Source organism: Dendropsophus ebraccatus, chromosome 6, assembly GCF_027789765.1.
Source record: "Dendropsophus ebraccatus isolate aDenEbr1 chromosome 6, aDenEbr1.pat, whole genome shotgun sequence".
NCBI classification, from domain to species: Eukaryota; Metazoa; Chordata; class Amphibia; order Anura; family Hylidae; genus Dendropsophus; species Dendropsophus ebraccatus.
Window position 1 is genome coordinate 151,081,497 of NC_091459.1, and position 16,771 is coordinate 151,098,267.

Here is a 16,771-nt window from a genome sequence, read left to right on the forward strand (position 1 = left end):
CCTCCACACTATACACTCTATATATACACTAAGCCATAGGCCCTCCACACTATACACTCTATATATACACACTAAGCCATAGGCCCTCCACAGTCTACACTCTATATACACACTACACTCTATATACACACTAAGCCATAGGCCCTCCACAGTCTACACTCTATATACACACTAAGCCATAGGCCCTCCACACTATACACTCTATATACACACTAAGCCATAGACCCTCCACAGTCTACACTCTATATACACACTACACTCTATATACACACTAAGCCATAGGCCCTCCACAGTCTACACTCTATATACACACTAAGCCATAGGCCCTCCACAGTCTACACTCTATATACACACTAAGCCATAGGCCCTCCACAGTCTACACTCTATATACACACTAAGCCATAGACCCTCCACCATATACACTCTATATACACACTAAGCCATAGGCCCTCCACAGTCTACACTCTATATACACACTCAGTGTCGGACTGGGGTACCTTGGGCCCACCAGGGAAACTGACTCTAGGGGCCCACCCTACATAGACGGATTTAACAAGTGACAAACCTTTTACGTTAGTACAGCGGCTTTAAGCGAGAGTGAGGCCTAATGTCCATCATGAAAGGCATAGAGTGGTCATTAAAACATTGTCAGACTGACATGTAAAAAGTTTGATCAGCCAGGGTTTCAGTGCTGAGACCCCCAACAATGGCTGGATCATTGCTCACCTGTCATATTGCAAGTGACGGGCTCAGCACCCATTGAAGTTGATAGGTTCCATTATAATGTATTGAGCCCATTACGTACAACATAACAGACGGACTAATGATCCAGCCATCAGCACAGTATATACTATGAGATCAGTGATAACTGGTAACACTATATACAGCATGGGATTAGTGATAACCAGTAACAATATGTACAGTATACACCATGAGACCAGTGATAAGCGGTAACACTATATACAGTATACACCATGAGATAAGCGATAACAGGGGGATATATACAGGGCTGGAAGGAGGAGATATATACAGGGCTGGGGGAGAGGGGATATATACAGGGCTGGAGGGAGGGGGGATATATACAGGGCTGGAGGGAGAGGGGATATATACAGGGCTGGAGGGAGCAGGGATATATACAGGGCTGGGGGGGAGAGGGGATATATACAGGGCTGGGGGGGGGAGGATATATACAGGGCTGGGGGAGAGGGGATATATACAGGGCTGGAGGTAGGGGGGATATATACAGGGCTGGGGGGGGGATATATACAGGGCTGGAGGTAGGGGGGATATATACAGGGCTGGAGGAGAGGGGGGATATATACAGGGCTGGAGGGAGGAGGGATATATACAGGGCTGGAGGTAGGGGGGATATATACAGGGCTGGAGGGAGGGGGGATATATACAGGGCTGGAGGGAGGGGGATATATACAGGGCTGGAGGGAGGGATATATACAGGGCTGGGGGGAGGAGGGATATATACAGGGCTGGAGGGAGGAGGGATATATACAGGGCTGGAGGGAGGAGGGATATATGCAGGGCTGGAGGGAGGGGGGATATATACAGGGCTGGAGGGAGGGGGATATATACAGGGCTGGAGGGAGGAGGGATATATACAGGGCTGGAGGGAGGAGGGATATATACAGGGCTGGAGGGAGGGGTATATACAGGGCTGGGGGGAGGAGGGATATATACAGGGCTGGAGGGAGGAGGGATATATACAGGGCTGGAGGGAGGAGGGATATATGCAGGGCTGGAGGGAGGGGGGGATATATACAGGGCTGGAGGGAGGGGGATATATACAGGGCTGGAGGGAGGAGGGATATATACAGGGCTGGAGGGAGGAGGGATATATACAGGGCTGGAGGGAGGAGGGATATATACAGGGCTGGAGGGAGGGGTATATACAGGGCTGGGGGGAGGAGGGATATATACAGGGCTGGAGGGAGGAGGGATATATACAGGGCTGGAGGGAGGAGGGATATATGCAGGGCTGGAGGGAGGGGGGGATATATACAGGGCTGGAGGGAGGGGGATATATACAGGGCTGGAGGGAGGAGGGATATATACAGGGCTGGGGGTAGGGGGATATATACAGGGCTGGAGGGAGGGGGATATATACAGGGCTGGAGGGAGGAGGGATATATACAGGGCTGGAGGGAGGAGGGATATATACAGGGCTGGAGGGAGGAGGGATATATGCAGGGCTGGAGGGAGGGGGGATATATACAGGGCTGGAGGGAGGGGGATATATACAGGGCTGGAGGGAGGAGGGATATATACAGGGCTGGGGGGAGGAGGTGGCTCTTGTGCTGTGGGGAAGGAGTATTTGTACAGTGTAGAGGGGACAGGTCCCTGCACTCTGGAGGCCATTAGATGACATTACCCATCCTCTCACCTCTCTCTCCTGCCTCCTGTGTCAGCACTTCCTGCTCTCTGTTTCTTGGTCCATACAGATGCAGCACCCAGAGCTCCTGCTGCCCTAAGACACGCCCCCTGCACAGAGGAAGCCCATAGACGCTCTGTATGCAGGAAGTGCCGGGGCTTCTCCTCTCAGAGACCGTTCGGGGGGACACAGGGGGGACACGTGGGGCCCCTGCCAGGATAGTTAGGAGGTGACAGGAGTGTCCTAGGGGCCATAGTCTGCAGAAGCTTATGTTGGGCCTGGATCTGCTGAACAGGGAGCCTCCTGTTCAGGGGCCCACTAGGGGGGAGAAAGGGGGAGGGGCCCACCGAGGGTTTCCCCGGCTCCCCGGTGGCCCAGTCCGACCCTGTACACACTACACTCTATATACACACACTAAGCCATAGACCCCCCACACTATACACTCTATATATACACTAAGCCATAGACCCCCCACACTATACACTCTATATACACACTAAGCCATAGGCCCTCCACAGTCTACACTCTATATATACACTAAGCCATAGACCCTCCACACTATACACTCTATATATACACTAAGCCATAGGCCCTCCGCAGTCTACACTCTATATATACACTAAGCCATAGGCCCCCCACACTATACACTCTATATACACACTAAGCCATAGGCCCTCCACAGTCTACACTCTATATATACACTAAGCCATAGGCCCTCCACAGTCTACACTGTATATACACACTAAGCCATAGGCCCCCCACACTATACACTCTATATATACACACTAAGCCATAGGCCCTCCACACTATACACTCTATATACACACTAAGCCATAGACCCTCCACACTATACACTCTATATACACACTAAGCCATAGACCCTCCACACTATACACTCTATATATACACTAAGCCATAGGCCCTCCACACTATACACTCTATATATACACTAAGCCATAGGCCCTCCACACTATACACTCTATATACACCCTAAGCCATAGACCCTCCACAGTCTACACTCTATATACACACTAAGCCATAGACCCTCCACACTATACACTCTATATACACACACTAAGCCATAGACCCCCCACACTATACACTCTATATATACACTAAGCCATAGACCCCCCACACTATACACTCTATATACACACTAAGCCATAGGCCCTCCACAGTCTACACTCTATATACACACTAAGCCATAGGCCCCCCACACTATACACTCTATATACACTCTAAGCCATAGGCCCTCCACACTATACACTCTATATACACACTAAGCCATAGGCCCCCCACACTATACACTCTATATATACACACTAAGCCATAGGCCCTCCACACTATACACTCTATATACACACTAAGCCATAGACCCTCCACACTATACACTCTATATACACACTAAGCCATAGGCCCTCCACACTATACACTCTATATACACACTAAGCCATAGACCCTCCACACTATACACTCTATATACACCCTAAGCCATAGGCCCTCCACACTATACACTCTATATACACACTAAGCCATAGGCCCTCCACAGTCTACACTCTATATACACACTAAGCCATAGACCCCCACACTATACACTCTATATACACACTAAGCCATAGGCCCTCCACAGTCTACACTGTATATACACACTAAGCCATAGGCCCTCCACAGTCTACACTCTATATACACACTAAGCCATAGTGTGGGGATCGTAAGTGGCTCGTTGGAGCCCGGTTTTATTATGGCACTGGTTGGTCGATTGTGACACTTTCTAAGCATAACTTATATATTATTTATTGAGTGAAAGTTTACAGTGCCCTTGCAATACCATCCCTTATTGTCCTTATGGACACGGGATATAGTGGCAACATATTTTTGTTGTCATTTGAGTTTACAGGTTTGGTCTCCTGATGATCCCGGAGGGGAGAAACGCGTTGAGACCGGGGTGGTAGATTGATGCCACTATACTGTATATTTATGCAGCGATTAGGGTGTAGTGTGGGAATAGATGAATAAATAGACACACTACCTCTATATTATTTTGTTTAGTGCGGCATCATTCACTAAGTTTTTTCTATGTTTGATGATATATTTTGTTTTTTCTTTGGACCACGTTTTTAATGTATATCCAATAAAATCTGTTAGAAGTTTTAAACCTACATGTTTTTCAGTGATAGTTGTTTCTATGCTCATGTAGTGTATCTACATCCATCAACTATTTAGGTGGAGGTTTTTTTCAGTGACTGGTATATACACACTAAGCCATAGACCCTCCACAGTCTACACTCTATATACACACTAAGCCATAGACCCTCCACACTATACACTCTATATATACACTAAGCCATAGGCCCTCCACAGTCTACACTCTATATACACACTAAGCCATAGACCCTCCACACTATACACTCTATATACACACTAAGCCATAGGCCCTCCACAGTCTACACTCTATATACACACTAAGCCATAGGCCCTCCACCATATACACTCTATATACACACTAAGCCATAGACCCTCCACACTATACACTCTATATACACACTAAGCCATAGGCCCTCCAGTCTACACTCTATATACACACTAAGCCATAGACCCTCCACACTATACACTCTATATACACTCTAAGCCATAGGCCCTCCAGTCTACACTCTATATACACACTAAGCCATAGACCCTCCACACTATACACTCTATATATACACTAAGCCATAGGCCCCCCACACTATACACTCTATATACACACTAAGCCATAGGCCCTCCACACTATACACTCAATATATACACTAAGCCATAGGCCCTCCACAGTCTACACTGTATATACACACTAAGCCATAGACCCTCCACACTATACACTCTATATACACACTAAGCCATAGGCCCTCCACACTATACACTCTATATACACACTAAGCCATAGGCCCTCCGCACTATACACTCTATATATACACTAAGCCATAGACCCTCCACACTATACTCTCTATATATACACTAAGCCATAGACCCTCCACACTATACACTCTATATATACACTAAGCCATAGACCCTCCACAGTCTACACTCTATATACACACTAAGCCATAGACCCTCCACACTATACACTCTATATACACACTAAGCCATAGACCCTCCACACTATACACTCTATATACACACTAAGCCATAGACCCTCCACAGTCTACACTCTATATACACACTAAGCCATAGACCCTCCACAGTCTACACTCTATATACACACTAAGCCATAGACCCTCCACACTATACACTCTATATATACACTAAGCCATAGGCCCTCCACACTATACACTCTATATATACACTAAGCCATAGACCCTCCACAGTCTACACTCTATATATACACTAAGCCATAGGCCCTCCACAGTCTACACTCTATATATACACTAAGCCATAGGCCCTCCACACTATACACTCTATATACACACTAAGCCATAGACCCTCCACACTATACACTCTATATATACACACTAAGCCATAGACCCTCCACACTATACACTCTATATACACACTAAGCCATAGGCCCTCCACAGTCTACACTCTATATATACACTAAGCCATAGGCCCTCCACAGTCTACACTCTATATATACACTAAGCCATAGGCCCTCCACACTATACACTCTATATACACACTAAGCCATAGACCCTCCACACTATACACTCTATATATACACACTAAGCCATAGACCCTCCACACTATACACTCTATATACACACTAAGCCATAGACCCTCCACACTATACACTCTATATATACACACTAAGCCATAGACCCTCCACACTATACACTCTATATACACACTAAGCCATAGGCCCTCCACAGTCTACACTCTATATACACACTAAGCCATAGGCCCTCCACAGTCTACACTCTATATACACACTAAGCCATAGACGCTCCACAGTCTACACTCTATATAGCGGGGAAAAAAGTATTTAGTCAGTCACCAATAGTGCAAGTTCTCCCACTTATAAAGATGAGATGCGTCCGTAATTTACATCATAGGTAGACCTCAACTATGGGATATAAAATGAGAAAACAAATCCCGAAAATCACATTGTCTGATTTTGTAAGAATTTATTTGCAAATTATGGTGGAAAATAAGTATTTGGTCACCTACAAACAATCAGGATTTCTGGCTCTCACAGACCTGTAACTTCTTCTTTAAGAGTCTCCTCTTTCCTCCACTCATTACCTGTAGTAATGGCCCCTGTTTAAACTTGTTATCAGTATAAAAAGACACCTGTGCACACCCTCAAACAGTCAGACTCCAAACTCCACTATGGTGAAGACCAAAGAGCTGTCAAAGGACACCAGAAACAACATTGTAGCCCTGCACCAGGCTGGGAAGACTGAATCTGCAATAGGCAACCAGCTTGGAGTGAAGAAATCAACTGTGGGAGCAATAATTAGAAAATAGAAGACATACAAGACCACTGATGATCTCCCTCCATCTGGGGCTCCATGCAAAATCTCACCCCGTGGGGTCAAAATGATCAGAAGAACGGTGAGCAAAAATCCCAGAACCCCGCGGGGGAACCTAGTGAATGAACTGCAGAGAGCTGGGACCAATGTAACAAAGCCTACCATCAGTAAGACACTACGCCAGTGCCAGGGATCCTGCAGTGCCAGACGGGTCCCACTGCTTAAGCCAGTACATGTCCGGGCCCGTCTGAAGTTTGCTTGAGAGCATTTGGATGATCCAGAAGAGTATTGGGAGAATGTCCTATGGTCTGATGGAACCAAAGTGGAACTGTTTGGTAGAAACACAACTTTTCGTGTTTGGAGGAAAAAGAATACTGAGTTGCATCCATCAGACACCATAGCTACTGTAAAGCATGGGGGGGGGGGGGGTGGAAACATCAGGCTTTGGGGCTGTTTCTCTGCAAAGGGGCCAGGACGACTGATTCGGGTACATGAAAGAATGAATGGGGCCATGTATCGGGAGATACTGAGTGCAAACCTCCTTCCATCAGCAAGGGCATTGAAGATGAAACGTGGCTGACAATGATCCAAAGCGCACCGCCAGGGCAACCAAGGAGCGGCTTGGTAAGATGCATTTCTAGGTCCTGGAGTGGCCGAGCCAGTCTCCACATCTCAACCCTATAGAAAACCTTTGGAGGGAGGTGAAAGTCTGTGTTGCCAAGCGACAGCCCCAAAACATCACTGCTCTAGAGGAGATCTGCATGGAGGAATGGGCCAACAGACCAACAACAGTGTGTGCCAACCTTGTGAGAACTTACAGAAAACGTCTGACCTCTGTCATTGCCAACAAAGGAGATAGAACAAAGGATTGGGAGGAAATTTTGTTACTGACCAAATACTTATTTTCCACCATAATTTGCAAATAATTTATTACAAAATCAGACAATATGATTTTCGGGATTTGTTTTCTCATTTTGTCTCCCATAGTTGAGGTCTAATATTGGGTCAATTACAGACGCCTCATCTTTTTAAGTGGTGGAACTTGCACTATTGGTGACTGACTAAATACTTTTTTTCCCCACTATATACACACTAAGGGTTCTATTAAACAAAGCAATTTTCCGACGACTAACGACTAACGATCTTAAACGACCGCTAAAGCAAACGACCCGAAATCGTTCGCCCAAGTACACAAAACGATGATCGTTATTTATGATCATTCTTGCGGTCGTTTAGTCGTCGATATTGCGTACGTTTCAGCTGTGAATTCTTATTCCACCGAAAGATGTGCGAACGATGAGCGAACGATCAAACGATAAAAATAGGTCCAGATCCTATTAAACGATCAACGATTTCTTGTTGGTTGTTTAATCGTTGCCTGCTATTACACGAAATGATTATCGTTCAAATCCGAACGATGTAACGATTTTTCGAACGATAATCGTTCCGTGTAATACCACCCTAAGCCATAGACCCTCCGCAGTCTACACTCTATATATACACTAAGCCATAGACCCTCCACACTATACACTCTATATACACACTAAGCCATAGGCCCTCCACAGTCTACACTGTATATATACACACTAAGCCATAGACCCTCCAGTCTACACTCTATATACACACTAAGCCATAGGCCCCCCACACTATACACTCTATATACACACTAAGCCATAGACCCTCCACAGTCTACACTCTATATACACACTAAGCCATAGACCCTCCACAGTCTACACTCTATATACACACTAAGCCATAGGCCCTCCACACTATACACTCTATATACACACTAAGCCATAGGCCCCCCACACTATACACTCTATATACACACTAAGCCATAGACCCTCCACACTATACACTCTATATACACACTAAGCCATAGGCCCTCCACCATATACACTCTATATACACACACTAAGCCATAGACCCTCCAGTCTACACTCTATATACACACTAAGCCATAGACCCTCCACACTATACACTGTATATACACACTAAGCCACAGACCCTCCACAGTCTGCACTCTATATACACACTAAGCCATAGACCCTCCACACTATACACTCTATATACACACTAAGCCATAGACCCTCCACACTATACACTCTATATACACACTAAGCCATAGACCCTCCACACTATACACTCTATATACACACTAAGCCATAGGCCCTCCAGTCTACACTCTATATATACACTAAGCCATAGACCCTCCACAGTCTACACTCTATATACACACTAAGCCATAGACCCTCCACAGTCTACACTCTATATACACACTAAGCCATAGGCCCTCCACCATATACACTCTATATACACACTAAGCCATAGGCCCTCCACAGTCTACACTGTATATATACACACTAAGCCATAGACCCTCCAGTCTACACTCTATATACACACTAAGCCATAGGCCCCCCACACTATACACTCTATATACACACTAAGCCATAGACCCTCCACAGTCTACACTCTATATACACACTAAGCCATAGGCCCTCCACACTATACACTCTATATACACACTAAGCCATAGGCCCCCCACACTATACACTCTATATACACACTAAGCCATAGACCCTCCACACTATACACTCTATATACACACTAAGCCATAGGCCCTCCACCATATACACTCTATATACACACACTAAGCCATAGACCCTCCAGTCTACACTCTATATACACACTAAGCCATAGACCCTCCACACTATACACTGTATATACACACTAAGCCATAGACCCTCCACAGTCTACACTCTATATATACACTAAGCCATAGACCCTCCACAGTCTACACTCTATATACACACTAAGCCATAGGCCCTCCACACTATACACTCTATATACACACTAAGCCATAGGCCCCCCACACTATACACTCTATATATACACTAAGCCATAGGCCCTCCAGTCTACACTCTATATACACACTAAGCCATAGACCCTCCACACTATACACTCTATATACACTCTAAGCCATCGGCCCTCCACACTATACACTCTATATACACACTAAGCCATAGACCCTCCACAGTCTACACTCTATATACACACTAAGCCATAGACCCTCCACAGTCTACACTCTATATACACACTAAGCCATAGACCCTCCACAGTCTACACTCTATATACACACTAAGCCATAGGCCCTCCACACTATACACTCTATATACACACTAAGCCATAGACCCTCCACACTATACACTCTATATACACACTAAGCCATAGACCCTCCACACTATACACTCTATATACACACTAAGCCATAGACCCTCCACACTATACACTCTATATACACACTAAGCCATAGACCCTCCACACTATACACTCTATATACACACTAAGCCATAGACCCTCCACACTATACACTCTATATACACACTAAGCCATAGGCCCTCCACCATATACACTCTATATACACACTAAGCCATAGACCCTCCACACTATACACTCTATATACACACTAAGCCATAGGCCCTCCAGTCTACACTCTATATACACTAAGCCATAGACCTTCCGCAGTCTACACTCTATATACACACTAAGCCATAGGCCCTCCACAGTCTACACTCTATATACACACTAAGCCATAGGCCCTCCAGTCTACACTCTATATACACTAAGCCATAGACCTTCCGCAGTCTACACTCTATATACACACTAAGCCATAGGCCCTCCACAGTCTACACTCTATATACACACTAAGCCATAGGCCCTCCAGTCTACACTCTATATACACACTAAGCCATAGACCCTCCACAGTCTACACTCTATATACACACTAAGCCATAGGCCCTCCACCATATACACTCTATATACACACTAAGCCATAGGCCCTCCACAGTCTACACTGTATATATACACACTAAGCCATAGACCCTCCAGTCTACACTCTATATACACACTAAGCCATAGGCCCCCCACACTATACACTCTATATACACACTAAGCCATAGACCCTCCACAGTCTACACTCTATATACACACTAAGCCATAGGCCCTCCACACTATACACTCTATATACACACTAAGCCATAGGCCCCCCACACTATACACTCTATATACACACTAAGCCATAGACCCTCCACACTATACACTCTATATACACACTAAGCCATAGGCCCTCCACCATATACACTCTATATACACACACTAAGCCATAGACCCTCCAGTCTACACTCTATATACACACTAAGCCATAGACCCTCCACACTATACACTGTATATACACACTAAGCCATAGACCCTCCACAGTCTACACTCTATATATACACTAAGCCATAGACCCTCCACAGTCTACACTCTATATACACACTAAGCCATAGACCCTCCACACTATACACTCTATATACACACTAAGCCATAGACCCTCCACACTATACACTCTATATACACACTAAGCCATAGGCCCTCCACACTATACACTCTATATACACACTAAGCCATAGGCCCCCCACACTATACACTCTATATATACACTAAGCCATAGGCCCTCCAGTCTACACTCTATATACACACTAAGCCATAGACCCTCCACACTATACACTCTATATACACTCTAAGCCATCGGCCCTCCACACTATACACTCTATATACACACTAAGCCATAGACCCTCCACAGTCTACACTCTATATACACACTAAGCCATAGACCCTCCACAGTCTACACTCTATATACACACTAAGCCATAGACCCTCCACAGTCTACACTCTATATACACACTAAGCCATAGGCCCTCCACCATATACACTCTATATACACACTAAGCCATAGGCCCTCCACAGTCTACACTCTATATACACACTAAGCCATAGGCCCTCCACACTATACACTCTATATACACACTAAGCCATAGACCCTCCACACTATACACTCTATATACACACTAAGCCATAGACCCTCCACACTATACACTCTATATACACACTAAGCCATAGACCCTCCACACTATACACTCTATATACACACTAAGCCATAGACCCTCCACACTATACACTCTATATACACACTAAGCCATAGACCCTCCACACTATACACTCTATATATACACTAAGCCATAGACCCTCCACACTATACACTCTATATACACACTAAGCCATAGGCCCTCCACCATATACACTCTATATATACACTAAGCCATAGACCCTCCACACTATACACTATATATACACACTAAGCCATAGACCCTCCACACTATACACTCTATATACACACTAAGCCATAGGCCCTCCAGTCTACACTCTATATACACTAAGCCATAGACCTTCCGCAGTCTACACTCTATATACACACTAAGCCATAGGCCCTCCACAGTCTACACTCTATATACACACTAAGCCATAGGCCCTCCAGTCTACACTCTATATACACACTAAGCCATAGACCCTCCACAGTCTACACTCTATATACACACTAAGCCATAGACCCTCCACAGTCTACACTCTATATACACACTAAGCCATAGGCCCTCCACCATATACACTCTATATACACACTAAGCCATAGGCCCTCCACAGTCTACACTGTATATATACACACTAAGCCATAGACCCTCCACAGTCTACACTCTATATACACACTAAGCCATAGGCCCTCCACAGTCTACACTCTATATACACACTAAGCCATAGGCCCTCCACAGTCTACACTCTATATACACACTAAGCCATAGGCCCTCCACACTATACACTCTATATACACACTAAGCCATAGACCCTCCACACTATACACTCTATATACACACTAAGCCATAGACCCTCCACACTATACACTCTATATACACACTAAGCCATAGGCCCTCCACCATATACACTCTATATACACACTAAGCCATAGACCCTCCACACTATACACTCTATATACACACTAAGCCATAGGCCCTCCAGTCTACACTCTATATACACTAAGCCATAGACCTTCCGCAGTCTACACTCTATATACACACTAAGCCATAGGCCCTCCACAGTCTACACTCTATATACACACTAAGCCATAGGCCCCCCACACTATACACTCTATATACACACTAAGCCATAGACCCTCCACACTATACACTCTATATACACACTAAGCCATAGACCCTCCGCAGTCTACAGCTGGAAAACTGGCATTTTTTCTCTCTCACCAGCCCTTTGATCTAAGGTACAAAGGGGGTGACTGCCCTGGTAGTATATAGCCCCCCCCTGTTGCTCCCCCAGTAGTGCATAGCCCCCCTGTGTGCTCTCCCCCAGTAGTGTATAGCCCCCTGTTGCTCCCCCAGTAGTATACAGCCCCCCCTGTGAGCTCCCCCCAGTAGTATATAGCCCCCCGTGCTTTCCCCCTGTAGTATATAGCCCCCTGTGAGCTCCCCCCAGTAGTATACAGCCCCCCTGTGAGCTCCCCCCAGTAGTATATAGACCACCTGTGAGCTCTTCCCAGTAGTATATAGCCCCCCTGTGAGCTCCCTCCAGTAGTATATAGACCCCCTGTGAGCTCCCCCCAGTAGTATATAGCCCCCCTGTGAGCTCCCCCCAGTAGTATATAGCCCCCCTGTGAGCTCCCCCCAGTAGTATATAGCCCCCCTGTGAGCTCCCCCCAGTAGTATATAGCCCCCCTGTGAGCTCCCCCAGTAGTATATAGCCCCCCTGTGAGCTCCCTCCAGTAGTATATAGCCCCCCTGTGAGCTCCCCCCAGTAGTATATAGCCCCCCTGTAAGCTCCCCCCAGTAGTATATACCCCCCTGTAGTATATAGCCCCACCTGTAAGCTCCCCCCAGTAGTATATAGCCCCCCTGTGCTCTCCCACTGTAGTATATAACCCCCTGTGAGCTCCCCCAGTGCTCTCCCCTGTAGTATATAGCCCCTGTGAGCTTCCCCCAGTAGTATATAGCCCCCCTGTGAGCTTCCCCCAGTAGTAAATAGCACCCCTGTGCTCTCCCCCGGTAGTATATAGCCCCCTGTGAGGTCCCCCCCAGTAGTACATATAGGCCCCCTGTGCTCTCCCCCCAGTAGTATATAGCCCCCCTGTAGTATATAGCCCCCTGTGAGGTCCCCCCAGTAGTATGTAGGCCCCCCTGTGCTCTCCCCCAAGTAGTATATAGCCCCCCTGTGCTCTCCCACAGTAGTATATAGCCCACTGTAATCTCCCCCCAGTAGTATACAGCCCCCTGTGCTCTCCCACTGTAGTATATAGCCCCCCTGTGCGCTTTACCCTTATAGCTGGCCCCCAGACAAAAAAAAAAACAAGCACACCCCAACTCACCTAGCACCTCGTTCCCCGCTGCGGCTGTCTTCTTCTCTTCTCCAGTCGGTCCGGCCCCCGGCTGATACGCGCTCTGTAGGGATGTCCCGGGGATTCCTCAGCAGAGCGCGCACCAGTGACCTCAGTGTACGCTGCCGGCCTGCACTTCCGGTAGAGCAGGCCGACGGAATACACTGAGGTCACTGGTGCGCGTACTCCTGGGGAATCCCTGGGACATCCCTACAGAGCGTGTATCAGCCGGGGGCCGGACCGACACTGCTCCCAGCCCCACAGGCGTACTGCAACCTAAGGACAGTACGCCTATGGGGCGGGAGGCAGTGTGGTGGGGAGCGGGACCTCCTAACCGTCCCGGAACGGACCGGATCCGGGGCGGTTAGGAGGTCTGACCAGGGGTCCGGACAGCTAAGGACCCCTGCCATAGACCCTCCACAGTCTACACCAGGGGTCCCCAAACTTTTTACACAGGGGGCCAGTTCACAGTCCCTCAGACTAGTGGAGGGCCAGACTATATGCTGCTGCTATATCTGGTCCGCGGGGAGCTGTTGCTGCTAGAGGATGACACTCTCTCTGCCCATGAGGAGAAGGTGGAGTGGAGGCTCATAGTGCTCATCTGTCTCTGGTCCAGGGGAGGAGCATTGGGGGTGGCTTAGGATGGGGGAGTTGCAGTTCTATCACAGCCACACAGGAGCATGCTGGGAGTTGTTGTTCTACCACAGCCACACAGGAGCATGATGAGAGCTGTAGTTCTACTACAACCACACTGGATCATGCTGGGAGTTGCAGTTCTACCAAAGCCACACAGGATCATGCTGGGAGTTGTAGTTGTACCACAGCCACACAGGAGCATGCTGGGAGCAGTAGTTTTACCAAAGACACACAGAAGCATGCTGGGAGCTGTAGTTCTACCACAGCCACACATGAGCACGAACACACACACACACACACAACACAGCAGTAGCAGTGGAGGATGACACTGTCTCTCAGCGGAGGATCATACTCCTCATCTGTTTCTGTCAGGAGGGGGCGGGGGCATGGTGCCACTCTGCAGTGTCCGGGGGAGAGGTGGGGGCCGGATGTGGCCCACGGGCCGTTGTTTGGGGACCCCTGGTCTACACTCTATATATTCACTAAGCCATAGACCCTCCACACTATATATATATATATATATATATATATATGTATATATATATATATATATATTATTACTGTCCTATGTGAAGATTTACTAATAAAGTGTGGAATTTTAATGGTACATGCCGACCTGGTGCTGGACTTTTTTCTCTGGTATATATATATATATATATATATATATATATATATATATATACACACTAAGCCATAGACCCTCCACACTATACACTCTATATACACACTAAGCCATAGGCCCTCCACAGTCTACACTCTATATACACACTAAGCCATAGACCCTCCACACTATACACTCTATATACACACTAAGCCATAGACCCTCCACAGTCTACACTCTATATATACACTAAGCCATAGGTCCTCCACACTATACACTCTATATACACTAAGCCATAGACCCTCCACACTATACACTCTATATACACACTAAGCCATAGACCCTCCACAGTCTACACTCTATATACACACTAAGCCATAGGTCCTCCACACTATACACTCTATATACACTCTAAGCCATAGACCCTCCACACTATACGCTCTATATATACACTAAGCCATAGGCCCTCCACACTATACACTCTATATACACACTAAGCCATAGACCCTCCACACTATACACTCTATATATACACTAAGCCATAGACCCTCCACAGTCTACACTCTATATACACTCTAAGCCATAGACCCTCCACACTATACACTCTATATATACACTAAGCCATAGACCCTCCACAGTCTACACTCTATATACACTCTAAGCCATAGGCCCTCCACAGTCTACACTCTATATACACACTAAGCCATAGGCCCTCCACAGTCTACACTCTATATACACACTAAGCCATAGACCCTCCACAGTCTACACTCTATATACACACTAAGCCATAGGCCCTCCACAGTCTACACTCTATATACACACTAAGCCATAGGCCCTCCACCATATACACTCTATATACACACTAAGCCATAGACCCTCCACACTATACACTCTATATACACACTAAGCCATGAGCACCCCCGCAGTCGTCACCCTGACACAGACATGCGGCATGTATGACGACAGATAGACGTAACTTCAGCCGCCGGTACCTGGAATATATCGTTGGCGCACTTGCGGCACAGGTTGTGCTGGCAGGGCAGGATCACCACGGGCTTGGTGAACATCTCCAGGCAGATGGGGCAGATCAGCTGCTTCTCCAGGTTGTCCATTGTCTGCGTATCGCCCCCCAAAGACTTAAATCCTACGGCAAAATTCATCCCTTAGACTGTGGACGACACACAATGCGGACTGTGACTGCACGAGACCTGTGCGCTCACTCATCAGACCCTCACCGACAACATCTAACTTTAGAGGCTCTTATCACACACTCCGGGGCGGGAAGACACCATTTAACCCCTTCCTAACCAGTCATGTAAAGCATCCCGGACCTAATGTCCATAGCGGGTATGAGCCGCTGCCCGGACAGTGTTAACAATCGGGGGGGCGAGGAATTCCTGGAGTATTTTTAGCTGCTGGATGAGGACAGACGGTGACGAGAGGACAGGGGGAGTGGG

At 46.9% G+C, this 16,771-nt stretch overlaps 1 protein-coding gene across 1 annotated transcript in view; it reads right to left on the reverse strand.

Annotated features, from left to right (window-relative positions):
- Positions 1-16,755, reverse strand: part of TRIM54 (tripartite motif containing 54) — a 100,859-nt gene extending 84,104 nt beyond the window's left edge. The window contains exon 1 of the mRNA XM_069973272.1: positions 16,307-16,755. Coding sequence (XP_069829373.1) covers positions 16,307-16,474 — 168 coding nt within the window. The 5' untranslated portion in view covers positions 16,475-16,755. The remainder of the gene's footprint in view (positions 1-16,306) is intronic.
- Positions 16,756-16,771: the final 16 nt, after the last annotated feature.